The sequence below is a fragment of the Chelonia mydas genome, chromosome 9 (genome assembly GCF_015237465.2).
Source record: "Chelonia mydas isolate rCheMyd1 chromosome 9, rCheMyd1.pri.v2, whole genome shotgun sequence".
NCBI classification, from domain to species: Eukaryota; Metazoa; Chordata; order Testudines; family Cheloniidae; genus Chelonia; species Chelonia mydas.
Genome location: NC_057855.1, coordinates 25,354,430 through 25,372,288, shown reverse-complemented (window position 1 = coordinate 25,372,288; position 17,859 = coordinate 25,354,430). Strand labels below are relative to the sequence as shown.

The window sequence follows — 17,859 nt, the reverse complement described above, 5'->3', positions numbered from 1 at the left end:
GAGGGGCAGGAACCCAGCACTCTGGGGGAAGAGGCGGGGGGGGGGGGCTCGCTTGCCCTGTAGCAGCAGCGGGTAGGACCAAGCTTCTTCACTCTGCCCCTGCCGGAGAGGACGGGGTGCGGGGGGGGGGCGGAGAAGAGCGGGCAGGATTTTTAATGGCACGCTGCTGCCTGCCGGGGTCCCGGCCTGGGTTCGGCAGCGGGCTGAGCGGGGCTGGTGGCTGGGACTCAGCAGCCAGCAGCGTGCCATTAAAAATCGGCTGGCGTGCTGTCTTTGGCACGCGTGCCATAGGTTGCCGACCCCTGCTTTATTGTATGCAAGCTGATGAGACTTCTGTCTATCATAGTGTTTTCAAACTGCCCATAGTGTCTAAGCTTTTCCTATGTAAAATAGAATGCCAGTAGCCAAGTTTCCAGTGGGCTTCATGGAGTCTCTGATTTGTCATCTTTTCAGGCCTATAGAAAGCTCTGAATAAGGTAAGCTTTTTGGGGGGGTGGGGAGTGGTTGGATAGGATAGAGAGATTTGAATATTCTAGTTATGGTTGGAAAAGCTTTATCAAGTAAGTTTTTGCAGCATTTTCTGAAGGAGGTCAGACTACTGATTTCATCCCATCTCCTCTGGAAGCTTGTTACACATACATATCCTTTCAGCTGAGTGTGCTTTTTTGTTGGCTCTTAAGTGCTTTATTCTGGTAGCATAGGGTTGCCAACTGTCTAATCTCACAAACCCAAACAACCCTGCCCTGCTCCTTCTCAACCCCACCCTGCTCATTCCATCCCCTCTCCCCTACCCTCACTCACTTTCACCGGGCTTGGGGAGGGGGTTGGGGTGCGCTCTGGGGGGGCTCCAGGCTGAGCCTGGGGCAGCGAGTTTGGGTGCAGGAGGGGGTGCGGGCTCTGGGAGGGAGTTTGGGTGCAGGAGCAGGCTCCAGGCTGTGGTAGAGGTTGGGGTGTGGGAGGGGGTGAGGGATTCAGGCTACAGCTGGGTGGTGCTTACCTCGGGCTGCTCCCAGTTGGTGGGTGCAGCAGGGCTAAGGCAGGCTCCCTGCCTGCCCTGGCCCCAAACCACTCCTGGAAGTGGACGGCATGTCTCTGCAGCCCTTGGGAGTGGGGGCAGGGAGGCTCTGTGCTCTGCCCTTGTACCCGCAGGCATCATCGCCGCAGTTCCCACTGGCCGCAGTTCCCGGCCAATGGGAGCTGCGGAGTTGGCGCTTGGGGTGGGGGCAGCACGTGGAGACCCCCTGCCCCCACTTCCCCTCCGGGCGCCGCAGACACATGCTGGCTGCTTCCGGGAGTTCCGCGGGGCCAGAGCAGGCAGGGAGCATGAAAAGTACCTATTGCAGCACAGCTGGTTTAATCTTTCTTTAGGAAGCTGTCACAGTATTCATGTAAGAAGAATTATTGTCTCCAGTTCTACATTTGTAGAGAAAAACTATATAAAAGTATTGTATGTAAATAATAATTTTATATAACATGTATTTTGCATCTTTCCAAGTAAGTTGTTCAAAAATCTGAAGCTGTGATCCTATGTTTTGCCAGAAATGGGATTTTGCCAGAATCAGTCCTTGAGTATTAAAGCTTAGAAAGCATAGTTTATATTTTTGTCAAAAGGGGTGGGAGGTGTGTGCGCGCACCTGCAGTTTTCAGGGAGACCTGCTATATTATCCCTAAATAGTGCTCAAAACAACTTTAAAAGCAAGGCTGTTGAGCTACATTTCTGGCAATGTGGATGACCAGACAGAACCGTGTGACTGACTTGTACAAGCATACACTGACAAAACAAACAAGAAGTCTTTTATTGCTCTGTTAACATCATGCAGTTAAGACCAGTTCATGCTGTGGTTTTGTACCAAAATTAAATTTGATACAAAACATTGTTAGCGTTTCTTCCCCCCCTGCCCAATACCATTGTAGCTCTAGACTAAAAGTACTATTCTTCCCTTCCATTCATTGCCACTCTTCATTTAGAAATAAATATACCACTCACATTGATAAGCAATAATCAGATATTTTTTGGTAAGAAAACATTTTAAAAGTTGCTAATTACTATATTCTGATGCTGTGTACTAGTTTTACTGTAAAAATCTAAAATTGGTGAAATTTTATGGAGCTGGTGAAATTAAAACAGCCCTTGAATGTATTTATGTAGGAGTTTCAGTGTAGGTGACAAGATTTGATTCTATGTATAATTCATCTACAAAAACTACAGTAGAAGAATGTTTGTTAGTTGCAAAGTCAAATACTCAAAAATTAGGAAATGTGACAATTAAGGTTGTCCGAGCATGTTGTATATGCATTGTGATAGTGTTTTAATTACATAATCATACACTTTTTTTTTTTTTTACACATTTAATAGTGAGGTTAATGCTTATTGCTGAGTAGTCCCACTAAAGTCATCCCTAAGTATTTGTACGATGGGGCCCTGAGAGAGCTGCCTTATGGGAGCGTCTATGGAAACTAACCTGATTCTGTGCTGCCTCAATGTATGCTCCTAAATGAGCCAACGCATACCTGACTAGTGCACAGAGTATCAAGCCCTAATGTACATGTATGGAAAGTGGCCAAAATTTATGACCTCAGCTGCAGTTAAGTTAGCAAGTTCTGTAAGAATTTGGATGTTGATGTTCGAGGAAAGGCTCTCAGAGACTGGCTGGTAAAATACCAGTAGCCTTAAAGTTGTGCATACTTTAAATGTTTTTTCACTGTTCTGATACCAGGCATTCAATTAACAGGAATACATTTAAACCCAGATGGGATAATTTTTATGTATTTTAAAGATTATCTGTCTACCAAACATCACTGTGTAAAGGGTGGGAATGTTATGGATTTTTTTTTTTTTTTTAAGCAAATACATTGCAAATGTGACTTCATGAAGCAAGACTATTTCAGTTGCGGTGGCTAGACTGTGGTTTCGATTTATTGAGGCTAGAATTAAGTTTAAGATTAGAGTCCCAAGTGGATTGATTTAAATAAATCAGTCCTAATCATGTTTTGCATTTGTCCTTTTAACATTTTTTTTAAAGAAGGAAAATAACTACTTTCATTGGTTGGTAACAATAACACTTGATTGGCAACTAAATATAGCCTTCCCCTAAAGTTGGTGCTTTTTTGGTAACCAGGAAGATACACTGCATTTATACAACCAATTGTGTAGCTTAATGTTTTACCTGATGATAAAGTTTTACTTGTTGTTTGTGCCAAACCCTATTTGGATGGAAATTTAAATTAAATTAAAATGCACAAAATAGCATTTTATTTTAAATTAAAGCTGTTTTAAGTGTGCTGGATACACAAGACATTTACCAAAACATGTTTTGCATTTAAAACTAATTTATGAAACAAAGGAAGTATCTGTATTGAAATCAACTGACTGTTTCTGGTCACTGTGTCCTTCAAGATTTTAGAACTAGTAGATATCACCCTTTCACACCTAGTTTTTATTCATCCATTAGAAAAGGAAAACAGGCTTTTCTACTTTAACTCTGAATGAACTAGTCATTGAACTAAACTAGTTGAATAAATTTCAATGAAGAAAATACTCTTTGCACCTTCAGAAAAGGCTACTGCTGTCAAAAGCTGGTTCAACAAACTCTGGTTCCATGTGTTTTATCCAGTGACTTCCAACAGTTCTGTGGTTTGACTATTTAAAACTTTGGGAGCAAGTGTGTGTTGCTTGATTTTTATTTAAGTGATTTTAATAAATTATAATAGTGTAGACCTTAATGTAGGTTGTCAGCTTTAAATATGTTTAGTTTTTAAAACTAAACCTATTTAAATAAATTTTTTAAAAATCATTGATTTTTGTCCGTCCTGGGAGAGTCACCTGCTGATGAATATAAATGGTTTGGCAAAGCAGCAAGTTGAAATAGGTGGTTAGTGACCTCTCACATCCAGGAGTCCTGAAATAGTCTTTAGTTTATCCTGTTCATTCCTCTGGGATAACAATGGCCTTTCTGCTTATGTTTTCTCTGTTTTTTTCTTTCCAGCTTTTGTGCTTCTGTTTTCTATCATTGTAAATACTGTGTTAAATATAGGTAAATGGGCACAAGGTCAATCCAGTGAGTGAGCTGTTTTTAAAGTACAGAGGTTAAATGCCAAATTTAACAAATTGTTACAGCAAAAAGTGTGTAGCAGGGAAGTGTGCCTTTAAACTCAGAAGTTTGACAGTGTTAGCAACAGACCATGAAGACAAAACTAATTTGTCACTTGTGGGTGTAGCTTCTGACAACTGCATTTAGGTAGCAATGGGTTGCCGGTTTTGGATGGACATATACCTGGAGGTTTCATCACATGACAATCTTTAATTAAAGATTAATCTTTAATTCCTGGAGACTCCAGGACAGTCCTTGAGGGCTGTCAACTATAATGTAACAAGAAGGGGAAAGTAGTAGTATTATTAAAATGTGCTCAAGTTAAACAATAAACCAGATGAAGTCATGTAAAACAGACGTGTGCTGTGCTCTACTCAGTTTCGTGTATGCATACTAAAATGAAGTTATAAAAATCCACAAAACACTCTAAAATGTGCAGTGTTCTTACTCTGACCTTTTGGCTACAGCATGAGGAAAATAAATCTTTCAGAAATAAATGTTATCTGTACTTCTCTGTAGTTTTTAAAGATGCTGGAAGCTAGCGTGAGGGTTTGAAGCAATAACTCCGACATGTTATAGAACCATAGAATAACAGAGTTGGAAGGGACCTCTGGAGGCCATCTAGTCCAACCCCCTGCCCAGAGCAGGACCAATCCCAACTAAATCATACAGCCAGGGCTTTGTCAAGCCTGACCTTAAAAACTTCTAAGGAAGGAGATTCCACCACCTTCTTAGGTAACGCATTCCAGTGTTTCACCACCCTCCTAGTGAAAAAGTTTTTCCTAATATCCAACCTAAACCTCCCCCACTGCAACTTGAGACCAGTACTCCTTGTCCTGTCATCTGCTATCACTGAGAATAGTCTAGATCCATCCTCTTTGGATCCACCTTTCAGGTAGTTAAAAGCAGCTATCAAATCCCCCCTCATTCTTCTCTTCCGTAGAATGAACAATCCCAGTTCCCTCAGCCTCTCCTCATAAGTCATGTGTTCCAGTCCCCTAATCATTTTTGTTGCCCTTCGCTGGACTCTCTCCAATTTCTCCACGTCCTTCTTGTAGTGTGGGGCCAAAAACTGGACACAGTACTCCAGATGAGGCCTCACCAATGTCGAATAGAGGGGAATGAGCACGTCCCTCGATCTGCTGGCAATGCCCCTACTTATACATCCCAAAATTGGCCTTCTTGGCAACAACGGAACACTGTTGACTCATATCCAGCTTCTCGTCCACTGTAACCCCTAGGTCCTTTTCTGCACAACTGCTGCCGAGCCATTCGGTCCCTAGTCTGTAGCGGTGAATGGGATTCTTCCGTCCTAAGTGCAGGACTCTGCACTTGTCCTTGTTGAACCTCACATGGTATGCAGTATATATGGTATGCATGGTGTGCAGTTATACATGGTGCAGTACATTGATTCAGAGCTTTTCTCTCTAAACAGTTTGCCCTGCAAAAACTGCTGTTAACTGTCACTGCTTGGTCTAACTGAACATTTCTCTGAGAGATGTTCATACTTATTCATTAGGGAAATAATGAAGTTCCGGGTTTGGTTGGTCAACCTGTTAAGCATTTTCCGAAACACATCAGACTTTGTAAAGTCATTTACACTGATGAGAACAAAATGGATATAAGCTGAGCAATTTGATGCAAAAGTAGCCCCACCCTTCCCTTCCTATTCCTCCCCTACTTCACCCCACTGAGAGGACTCCAGTGTCAAAAAGAATAGAGTCCCCTATTGACATCAGGCAAAGCAAACTATGGTTTATGCAATCACTTTATTTATATTTTGGTTATCTAACTAATGCAAAACAGTTACTTCCTTAAGTCTTGGTTTTTTTTAATCCTGCACTTTGGCAAATCTTTTATGTTAGTTAAAGCAACTTGACTGTATACTATTAATGGCCAAGTTACTGTTGTTGGTGGGTTTCTGACTGTATTCCTTCTTATATTAGAGCTGGAGAAAAGGAACTTAGCATCCTTATAGCAGCAACAGAGTAGCTTCTAAAGCATTTCAGTGCTCTGTATATTATTTAACACTTTGCATTTAGAATGAGAGACTTTGTGAGCAAAGAGTAAATGCTTTGATTGCATGAGGCAGAATGAACTAGTGGAGTGAGTACAAGATCAAGAATTATGAAGACATACATTCTTATCCTGTCTCTGCAATAGATTTACTATGTTCCCGTTGGCAGATCACTTGTCTCATTTTCCAGATCTGTAAAGTGGGGCTAATACTTTACAGGAATGTAGAAAATTTGTAAAGTCTTTTGAAACATGTGAAGTGCTGAATAGGGACGGCAGTAAATAATAATAAGGCATGATATAACTCTAGGTTTCATTGAACAATGCTTAGATAATTGGAATATGTTAAATGCCTCTTAAGACGAAGGAGCAGATAATGATCTCAGTTATGCTGGTGTAAATCTGGAGTAACCCTATTGACTGCAATACTTATGCTGGTGTAAATGCAGCATAAGTATTGCAGTCAATAGGGTTACTCCAGATTTACAACAGCATAACTGAGATGAGAAACTGACATCAAGCCTCTAATATCCCTATTGTCTAGCTTAAAAAATAAATATTTAAAATAGGGCTGTCAATCGCAGTTATGCACGATTAATTCAAAAATTGCAAATAATCGCACTGTTAAACAATAGAATACCAATTGAAAATATTTAGGTTTACATTTTCAATTACACAATACAAAGTGTACACTGCTCACTTTATTTTTTCAAATATTTGTGCTGTAAAAAAGATGTATGAGGTGAATTGAAAAATACTAAGTACCTTAGTGTAATCTCTATCATGAAAGTGCTTTTTACAAATGTATTTTTTTGTTACAGAACTGCACTCAAAAAATAAAACAATGTAAGACTTTGGACTTGTAGGCGCTAATCAGTCCTACTTCTTGTTCAGCCTATCGCTAAGAGAAACAAGTTTGTTTACATTTATGGGAGATAATGCTGACCGCTTCTTATTTACAGTGTCACCTGAAAGTGAGAACAGGTGTTCGCATAGCACTGTTATAGCTGGTGTTGCAAGATACTTACGTGCCAGATAACGCTAAAGACTCATACCTATTCATGCTTTGGACGTCATTCCAGTGGACATGCTTCCATGCTGATGATGCTCATTAAAATAATAATGCATTAATTAAATTTGTGACTGAACTCTTTGGGGGAGAACTGTATGTCACCTGCTCTGTTTTTCCCCACATTCTGCCATATATTATGTTATAGCAGTCTTGGATGATGACCCAGCACTGCGCTGTTCTGGGTGCTGGTCTCCTTCACTCAGGAGATAGACCTTTTCCCTTGAAGGTCTGGGAGAGACTGACTGCCTCTCGCCTGGGCAGCCTTTATATAGGGCCTAGTCTGGCCCTGATTGGCTGCCTCTTGCTCAGCCCTGATTGGCTCCCCGCAGGCCCTCTCTGACTGCCTGTCTATGTAGCTGCTCTGGCCTGCTGTAGCCCAGTCTGGCCTGAGGGTGGGGCACTGCCCCACCACACTTCTGTTTTTACAGTGCAAATATTTGTAATAAAAAATAAATATAAAGTGAGCACTGTACACTTTGTATTCTGTGTTTGTAATTGAAATAAATATATTTGAAAATGTAGAAAACATCCAAAAATATTTAAATAAATGGTATTCTGTTATTGTTTAACAGAACGATTGAGCAGTTAATTGCAATTAATTTTAATTGCTTGACAGCCCTAATTTAAAACCTTCCTAGTGATAAGATTGACTTGATTTTTTTTTTTTTTTTTTTTAAGGCCAGATCTCAGCTAGTATGAATCACTATGGCTCCATCAAAGTCAATAAGGTATGCTCACTTACACCAGCTGAGGATCTGACCCGTTGTTTAGTGGTGATCTCAGAAATTGGTGGAAGGATTTTGAAAAGCCCACCAAACTATTACATTGTTTGTAGAAGAAATTAGCATGTTAGAACATGATGCACATCCTAGTCCCCTGTGTGAAACAATAAATATGCTGTAATTTAAACAATAAGAACCTGGGTGGAGAAAGACATAAGTGAAATAATTTTAGTGGGCAGTTTGAAATTTTTCTTTGGGGGCAGGGAGCAGAGGAGAGCGAATAATGTTTGTACTTAGCTAGACAACCAGTGAAGAAAAGGCCGAGACACCAGAAGAGCCACACAGCTCTCTGAATCCATGCAGAGTAAGCCTGTTTCTCATGGCTTTTTATGAATTAAGAACTGGAGGACATTTAAATAACATGAGGATGGAAAAGGATCTTTTGAGTCCTCAATCCTACAAGGTGAAGAGCACTCCTGTGAGGTGCAGATAACCCCCACTTGCCAGTGACTTTGGTTGGGAATTGAAGGCCTAGCACCTGGCAACAATGCTCAGTATTTCTAAGAATGGAGCCCTAATTTACAACAGCAAAGGAAACAAAGCAAGCAGTCTAGGACCCAGTTATACCTAGAGATGTCCGAGTTATATTCTCTTGCTATAGTTGTAGTTTTCATATTAAATAGTGCACATAGGATAAGGAAATTAAGTTCTGATTGTCTACCTCCCTACTTAGAGACCCCTTTAATCAATAGCACATGGAGAAATAGAAGTACAAACTGACCACTTGTGAAGCAATCCGATTTACTTTAGTGTGTCCTAATGTGAGACAGATCCAGTCCTAAATTATCCTGGTTAAAGGACTCAAGTGTCCACGTAAATGCATACTCAACTGCCAAGTGTCTTCAAATTTGTCAGTCTTGTTCAGTAACTCTTGTGGTTAATTTGAGAGGAAATGTTTGCCAGAATGAAATGGTTGATTTAAGGTGTTGGTTCCTTCTAGGGCGCTCAGAGCTACTAGCTGGAGCAAATTCCTGTTTGCTTTGTACAAAACTCCCACTGAAGTTTGTGAGAATTTTGTTTGTGTAAATAGGGCATGATTTGGCCCCTACAGTAGTTAGCTCATATGAATTATATCAATTAACTGTGATGGCATTTGTGATGGTAAATCAGGGGTTAAAACTTTTCATATTAGCAGGAAAACATAGCATGAGCAAATTGCCAGCACAAATATCAAGGCACTGTTCCTGCGTAATGCTTAACTGAAGGTTAATGATCAGCTTAAAACATAGAAAGGCTCTTAACAAAGAGCTGCCAAATTAAAGCAACAGGCATTTGGAGAGAGTCTTCCTTTCTCGTTAGGGAGTTAGGATTGACTAAAGCTTAGTCTGTTGTTCCTTGATCTAAGAAATCAATGAAGATGCATTTTCTAAATAAATTTATATAGCCCTTAAAAAAGAGGCAGCCTGACTTACATTAGCGAATTACAGGTCGGATATTTATTTGAATTACCAAAGATATGGTGAAAGAATTAGACACTCTTTCAAGGTCTTATCTGACTTTAGCTTAAATGGGTTCAAAGTTTAATCAGAAAAATTTCTTAGATTTAAAGGAAACAGCAACACTTTATTTAAGTCTTCTGGTATTAAAAGGCCAGACACAGTTTGTGATGAGCAGCTCTTGTGATTGATCAGAACTAATTTTTAATCTTCAAACCTAAAGGATTTATTGAAGTAGCTGGTTTACTGATAAGCTATAGCAAGCTGGATGCACAAAGGGAACCTGTTGATCCAAATCTTGATTCATAGCACTCTGTATAAGAATAGCCTGCTGCTCTAGGTAGGTTGTTTTTTTGTTTTTAAATAAGTGTGATTTTTCCCTTGTCTTCTAAAACCTTCCTACCCTAGATTTTTACTGTTCCCTGAAAGGATTATGGACTGAGCACCTGATGCCAAAAATATGATTTAATTTTTAAAACATAAAGATAATTTTCTAGTTCAAACATCTAGCAGCCTTCAACTACCTGGGGGGGGGTTCCAAAGAGAATGGAGCTAGGCTGTTCTCAGTGGTGGCAGATGACAGAACAAGGAGCAGTGGTCTCAAGTTGTAGTGGGAGAGGTCTAAGTTGGATATTAGGAAAACCAGTTTCACTAGGAGGGTGTAAAGCACTGGAATGGGTTACCTAGGGAGGTGGTGGAATCTCCATCCTTGGAGGTTTTTAAGGCCCAGCTTGACAGAGCCCTGGCTGGGGTGATTTAGTTGGGGTTGCTCCTGCTTTGAGCATGGGGTTGGACTAGATGACCTCCTGTGGTCTCTTCCAATCCTAATCTTCTATGATTCTATGATCTTTTCAGCATGCCAGAATATGAAATGGGAAGAAATGTCATAGTTCATCATTTCTTAGCATATTGCTGATTAATTTTATACAGGAGTTTCTACCAACTACAAAAATGGTGGAAATGGTTTCTAGTCACTGCCTGCAACTGTCACAGTCGGGTTGTAGGCAGCCAGACCTAGTGGTGTCAGAGCCAGAGTCCACAGTCACAAGACAGGAGTCAAGAGTCAGCTGGGTCAGGATACTGGGAGATCAGAAGCAGGAGATAAACTTGAGATCAGAACCATGAGTCAGGAATGATAGGCCTGGTCAAGATACGAGGGAGTCTGAGGTAGGAGACAAACTGGAGGTCAGGAACCACAAGTCAGATGCCAAGAGTCAACCCTGGTCAGGATGCCAGGAAGTCAACATGTGGAGCAGGAGCAGGGTGGAGCCCAGTTTTTAGACAGCTTCCTGTTGGACCAGCTGGCTGCTTTGGGACTCCATCAGTAGGACCTCAGGGGTGGAGCCTCAAACTGGGGCTGGGTTTCATGGGTCCCAGATAAGCAGTTTTCAGCAAGCTGGCAGGTACAAGGTTGGAGCTTGGCCACTCCTGTAAACCCTGCGGACCTGGGCTCGATATCCGTGGATCATGACAGCACCTAAATTGGTCTGTACTTTAAATCTGAATGTTGTAGTTCATAACATAGTAGATGACCCAACTTGAAAACTTGCCCTGCTTGATTAGTAGAATTCTGAAGGCCTCCAGAGACTCTTTTGGCAAACCACCAGTTCACAATGAGTAAGTCAGCATATGTAGTAGGAGATAGAACTGCAGACTGGTGTTCTTTGCCAGCCACTACTCTTCTCCAAATCACATGGACAGTACTTAATATACATTGTCATTGATTTATATTATATTATCTCATCCTTTGAAATGAGAGGGGCAGGGGTTAGAGGCTTTCCAGTGAGATTATGCCTCTTAGAATTGGAGACGGGTCATTACAGCCAGGAAAGACTGTTCTATCAATAGAGAAAAACTGCAAGGGAGACAACGCTGAATATATTTTTATAACCATATTCTTCAGCAGCTGTCAAGGCTAATTCCCCACTCTGGCACTTTGAGTGCAGAAGGTGGGGGCCCACAAGGATTCTAAAAATCAATACTGGCCATTCCTGACTTGTATTAAACTCCCAAGGTTATAGCTTTTCTCTGACCTTGGATTGGTAGATGCTGCCACCACGCAAGTGCAGAACTCCTTTGAGAACCCAGGAAGGCACACTTGGGAATTTCTTCCTATGGGGTACCCTCAAGCCCTTTCACACCACCACCCCTTCAGGGAAGAGCTGAGAAGGGCGGGAGGTGGAAATCAGCTGTTGCCACCAGCTAATTAAACATGTGCACAGACCTCTTAAGACACACACATCCAAATCCTGTTCTTAAAAAAAGATAAATTTTATTGAAAGAAAGAAAGAGAATACATCTGGGAACTCAAGCTATTGCTAGATTTTAAAAGAGCCACTACAAGAATTAAGCACCAAGAATAGCTTTGTTGAGGTCCATCTTAAAGGTTACAAGCAAAACAGAAGCACCTGGGGTTAGCACAGAGGAATCCACAAGCCATAACGAAATAAAAGGGATAAATCTAATTGCGTCTTCCTAGACGTTTCCTGATCTAGTTACATGTCTGGGGTTTTAAATTAGTAGTTTCTAGGTATGATACTGATGGTTTTTCATACCTGGTCCAAGCGTCTTACAGCATAGCTGTTGCCCTGTCCACCTCTCCCCGGGAGAACAACAACAGACAGACAAAAGGGGAGTCTTGTTTCAATTTTAAAAAGTTCTAGACCTTCCCTTGTCTCTTTTGGCCAGGTTCCCACTCACTTCCTTTTACCTATGCATAGCAGTGAGACTTTTTAACCCTTTACAGGTAGAGCAATTAGAGAACAGCTATTAAGGGGGATTTTATAGCTACTGGCTGGTTGGGAGTCCATAAAAGGGAGTTACCCCCAACCCCCTTCATTTATCACAGCAGCTTTGTCAGTAACTACAGTACTGTAGTGTAGACACTTGCTACAGCGACAGATGGGGTTTTACCATCACTCTAGTAAATCCCTTCCCTCAAGAAGTGGTGGCTAGGTTGATGGAAGAATTCTTCTGTCAATGCTGCGGTATCTATACCAGGGCTAAGGTTGGTTTAACTGTGTCTCTGGTGTGAATTTTTCATGCCCGTGAGTGACGTAGCTTAGGTCAACCTAAGTTTTAGGCTTCAGTATCTCCTTTCTGGGTTTGACTTCAATGGTATGCTGAATGGTATAGAGCAGGTAGCGTGTGCTCTATTTGGAGCAGGGTGGGAACTCTACTTGTTTACCAGGTCATTCAGCACATCAACCAGCAATTTAATTTTTTCTTTTTAGTTTTGTAGTTGACTTTTAAGTTGATGTGGAGTTTTCCGGTTATTGTTGCACGTCCATTACTACAAGGAGAAAAGATTCAGTACTCATAGAACCATAGATGATGTGTTTCAAGTAGTTTCACTTCCTTTTCAGCCGTATTGTTGAAAAGTACCGTTGCAACCCTATTAGTAGTACTCTTTCTGTTTTGACTGATTGTGAAAAATAACTTGACCAGCTTTGCTTCTGCTGGAGTCTGATGGGTTACGCCACATTTCCTTTACATATATTGTGCAAGAAATACATGGACAGTTGAGCCCACGGGATGAGGATCTCACATCAGTTAATCTTTTCCTCCCCTACAGAGTCCCCAAATTTCTCAGATTGTCCCTGTATTGCCCCTTGTTTGTTTATGTGGTTAAAAGTTCTGTGAAATGATCCCATATCGTGTCAGGTGAGGTTTGAAATGCTACAAGAGGCAAACCATTATGAATTATGTTTAGTGAAATTGGTAATTTCTTCTCTTCCTTTGCAGGTTCTTTAAAGAACTTGAAGCAAGGCATCAGAACAATATCTTCATAGAGGATATTAGTGATATTGTTGAAAAGCATACTGCATCAACATTTGACCCATATGTGAAATACTGTACTAATGAAGTCTACCAACAGCGAACGCTCCAGAAACTATTGTAAGAAATTATGCTTAAAATGCATGTTTTTAAATCATCCCCTTAACAGCAGCAATCAGGATTTCTTAAAGCATAACATCTGGGCTCCAATTCAGCAAATCACTTAAGCACATGCTTATTTTAAAGCACATGTTTAATTCCATTGATGTAATTGAGGGTGAAAATATACTTGGCTGTAGAGTCCAATCCTATTTGCAGTCATGTGCTAAATTGTCTTCATTGACAAGCACAGTTTTACTAGTTTCTTCATAGCAGTGCTTTTATACTTTTCCCTTTGTATCATGTATTGCATTTTGTTGATTTTTGTGTGTATGCGCGCACTGATGTATCTAAATATCAGTTATATTTGTATAATATTTCTAAATATAACTGTTGAACACTAAAAGGATGAGATTCCCTCAGACTGCCCTTCCTCTGATTTAGTGACATCACTGCTATTTGAAAAGAGAAATTCACATTTCTAAATGTAAGCAATCTTTTAAAAACCTGTGGTTTCTTTTTTTTTCTTCAGAGCTACAAATCCAGCCTTCAAAGAAATGCTATCACGGATTGAGTCCCATGAAGACTGCAGGAATTTACCTATGATCTCTTTCCTCATTCTTCCAATGCAGAGGGTTACACGCCTTCCATTGCTGATGGATGTGAGAACAGAGATTCTTTTTTTTATCTGTATATTGTGTCCTTGGAAATTAAGCAACCTTTCTTTTTTTAGTTATTGGCCCATTCCCACCTTACTTTGTTTAGACTGGAGCCATAAACTGGTCTGTCAACAACAAAGAGGAAATTGTGAAGTGGATAGTGGCATTTATTTGCACTTGCACTGACCGAGGAACTGTGTAGAAGATCAAGTCAAACAGTTGGGCACCAGTCTCTAATGAAACTGTATGTCGAAGTCAAAGTTAAGACACAACTACCGTAGAAGTTACACACATACAGAATTGGGCCTAGAACCTGGTCCTTCAGTTCAAAACATAGGCTTTCTGCCATGCAGACTAAAGGACCTCTCCTTTAGGGCCAGACTGTGCACCCCACTTTTCTCACAGGAATAGTCCTTTTGGCACTATGAAAATTAAGGGGGTCACAATCTGATCCGTAGCCAACAATTTTAGTAATTGCTCCTGTGCCCTCAATGCAGCGGGGAAGCCACTAGAGGGAAACCTCATTTACATCCACAGCTAGTAACCAGCCTGTTATGGTGGGGTATGTGGGGATCTCTCTCCCAACAGACAGCTGCAGTGATTGGGTGAGCCTATAGTGAGGGAGCGTTCTAGGAAGCAGAGGTGGAAATCTGATGGAAACATACATACTCACGAGGTCTGTGGCATTTTGGTTTGGATGCCAGGACTGAATGTGATCTGCACTGCTGCCAATTATATGGATTAAAATCCACACCTGAATTCTGGCTTTAGTAGGACCCAGATCAGGACTTATGCAGGTCAGTCTCCTCTGTAATCATGAATACTGCTATAACTATGGGGATGTGTTCAATACTTCACAGTGGTTGATTAAATAATAGTCCTTTATATATATCTACAGTTGCTAGTTTAGACATCCTGGCCACAGGGCCCTACTCTACTGTTCAGTAAATCCCTGTGTTTGTTTAAAAAAAGAAAAAATCCAAACTATTTAAATTCAGGATACCTCTATTCTTCAGGTATGAAAGCATCTAACAAGCTGAACAGAATGGAAAATTACAAAACAGTTTTTTCTAGGAGATAATTTCTAAACTTTATGTTTCAGAGTAACAGCCGTGTTAGTCTGTATTCGCAAAAAGAAAAGGAGGACTTGTGGCACCTTAGAGACTAACCAATTTATTTGAGCATGAGCTTTCGTGAGCTACAGCTCACTTCATCGGATGCATACTGTGGAAATCGCAGAAGACATATACACAGACACCATGAAACAATACCTCCTCCCATCCCACTCTCCTGCTGGTAATAGCTTATCTAAAGTGATCATCAAGTTGGGCCATTTCCAGCACAAATCCAGGTTTTCTCACCCTCCGCCCTCCCACAAACAGCAATGGTTCCCTCAACCCACCCAGCAATATTGTTAATCTATCCAACTATACTCTCAGCCCAGCAGAAGCAGCTGTCCTGTCTCGGGGCCTCTCCTTCTGCCCCTCAACCCCCACGAACATGATACAGTTCTGTGGTGACCTAGAATCCTATTTTCGATGTCTCCGACTCAAGGAATATTTCCAAAATACCTCTGAACAACATACTAATCCACAGAGGCCTCCCGACCAACATTACAAAAAGAAGGATTCTAGGTGGACTCCTCCTGAAGGTCGAAACAGCAGACTGGACTTCTACATAGAGTGCTTCCGCCGACGTGCACGGGCTGAAATTGTGGAAAAGCAGCATCACTTGCCCCATAACCTCAGCCGTGCGGAACACAATGCCATCCACAGCCTCAGAAACAACTCTGACATCATAATCAAAAAGGCTGACAAAGGAGGTGCTGTTGTCATCATGAATAGGTCGGAATATGAACAAGAGGCTGCTCGGCAGCTCTCCAACACCACTTTCTACAAGCCATTACCCTATGATCCCACTGAGAGTTACCAAAAGCAACTACAGCATTTGCTCAAGAAACTTCCTGAAAAAGCACAGGATCAAATCCGCACAGACACACCCCTGGAACCCCGACCTGGGATATTCTATCTACTACCCAAGATCCATAAACCTGGAAATCCTGGGCGCCCCATCATCTCAGGCATTGGCACCCTGACAGCAGGATTGTCTGGCTATGTAGACTCCCTCCTCAGGCCCTACGCTACCAGCACTCCCAGCTACCTTCGAGATACCACTGACTTCCTGAGGAAACTACAATCCATCGGTGATCTTCCTGATAACACCATCCTGGCCACTATGGATGTAGAAGCCCTCTACACCAACATTCCACACAAAGATGGACTATACAAGCCGTCAAGAACACTATCCCCGATAATGTCACGGCTAACCTGGTGGCTGAACTTTGTGACTTTGTCCTTACCCATAACTATTTTACATTTGGGGACAATGTATACCTTCAGATCAGCGGCACTGCTATGGGTACCCGCAGGGCCCCACAGTATGCCAACATTTTTATGGCTGATTTAGAACAACGCTTCCTCAGCTCTCGTCCCCTAACGCCCCTACTCTACTTGCGCTATATTGATGACATCTTCATAATCTGGACCCATGGAAAAGAAGCCCTTGAGGAATTCCACCATGATTTCAACAATTTCCATCCCACCATCAACCTCAGCCTGGTCCAGTCCACACAAGAGATCCACTTCCTGGACGCTACAGTGCTAATAAACAATGGTCACATAAACACCACCCTATACCGGAAACCTACTGACCGCTATTCCTACCTACATGCCTCTAGCTTTCACCCTGACCACACCACACGATCCAACGTCTACAGCCAAGCTCTGCGATACAACCGCATTTGCTCCAATCCCTCAGACAGAGACAAACACCTACAAGATCTCTATCAAGCATTCTTACAACTACAATACCCACCTGCGGAAGTGAAGAAACAGATTGATAGAGCCAGAAGAATTCCCAGAAGTCACCTACTACAGGACAGGCCTAACAAAGAAAATAACAGAACGCCACTAGCTGTCACCTTCAGCCCCCAACTAAAACCCCTCCAACGCATTATTAAGGATCTACAACCTATCCTGAAGGATGACCCAACACTCTCACAAATCTTGGGAGACAGGCCAGTCCTTGCCTACAGACAACCCCCCAACCTGAAGCGAATACTCACCAACAACCACATACCACACAACAGAACCACTAACCCAGGAACCTATCCTTGCAACAAAGCCCGTTGCCAACTGTGCCCACATATCTATTCAGGGGACACCATCACAGGGCCTAATAACATCAGCCACACTATCAGAGGCTCGTTCACCTGCACATCCACCAATGTGATGTATGCCATCATGTGCCAGCAATGCTCCTCTGCCATGTACATTGGTCAAACTGGACAGTCTCTACGTAAAAGAATAAATGGAAACAAATCAGATGTCAAGAATTATAACATTCATAAACCAGTCGGAGAACACTTCAATCTCTCTGGTCATGCAATCAGAGACATGAAGGTCGCTATCTTACAACAAAAAAACTTCAAATCCAGAGTCCAGCGAGAAACTGCTGAATTGGAATTCATTTGCAAATTGGATACTATTAATTTAGGCTTAAATAGAGACTGGGAGTGGCTAAGTCATTATGCAAGGTAGCCTATTTCCCCTTGTTTTTTCCTTTCCCCCCCCCCCCCCCCCAGACGTTCTGGTTAAACTTGGATTTATGCTGGAAGTGGCCCACCTTGATTGTCATGCACAGTGTGGGGAGAGTGGTCAGTTTGGATGAGCTATTGCCAGCAGGAGAGAGAGTTTGTGTGTGGGGGGGGGGAGGGTGAGAAAACCTGGATTTGTGCTGGAAATGGCCCACCTTGATTATCATGCACATTGTAGGGGGAGTGGTCACTTCGGATGAGCTATTACCAGCAGGAGAGTGAGTTTGTGTGAGTATGGGGGTGGGGGAGTGAGAAAAGCTGGATTTGTGCTG

At 41.9% G+C, this 17,859-nt stretch overlaps 1 protein-coding gene across 2 annotated transcripts in view; it reads left to right on the top strand.

Annotated features, from left to right (window-relative positions):
* Nucleotides 1-17,859, top strand: part of ARHGEF26 (Rho guanine nucleotide exchange factor 26) — a 120,169-nt gene that overhangs the window by 40,653 nt on the left and 61,657 nt on the right. For both annotated transcript variants that reach the window (XM_037909179.2, XM_037909180.2), the window contains exons 7-8: nt 13,142-13,294; nt 13,806-13,935. In XM_037909179.2, the coding sequence (XP_037765107.1) occupies nt 13,142-13,294; nt 13,806-13,935 (283 nt within the window). The remainder of the gene's footprint in view (nt 1-13,141; nt 13,295-13,805; nt 13,936-17,859) is intronic.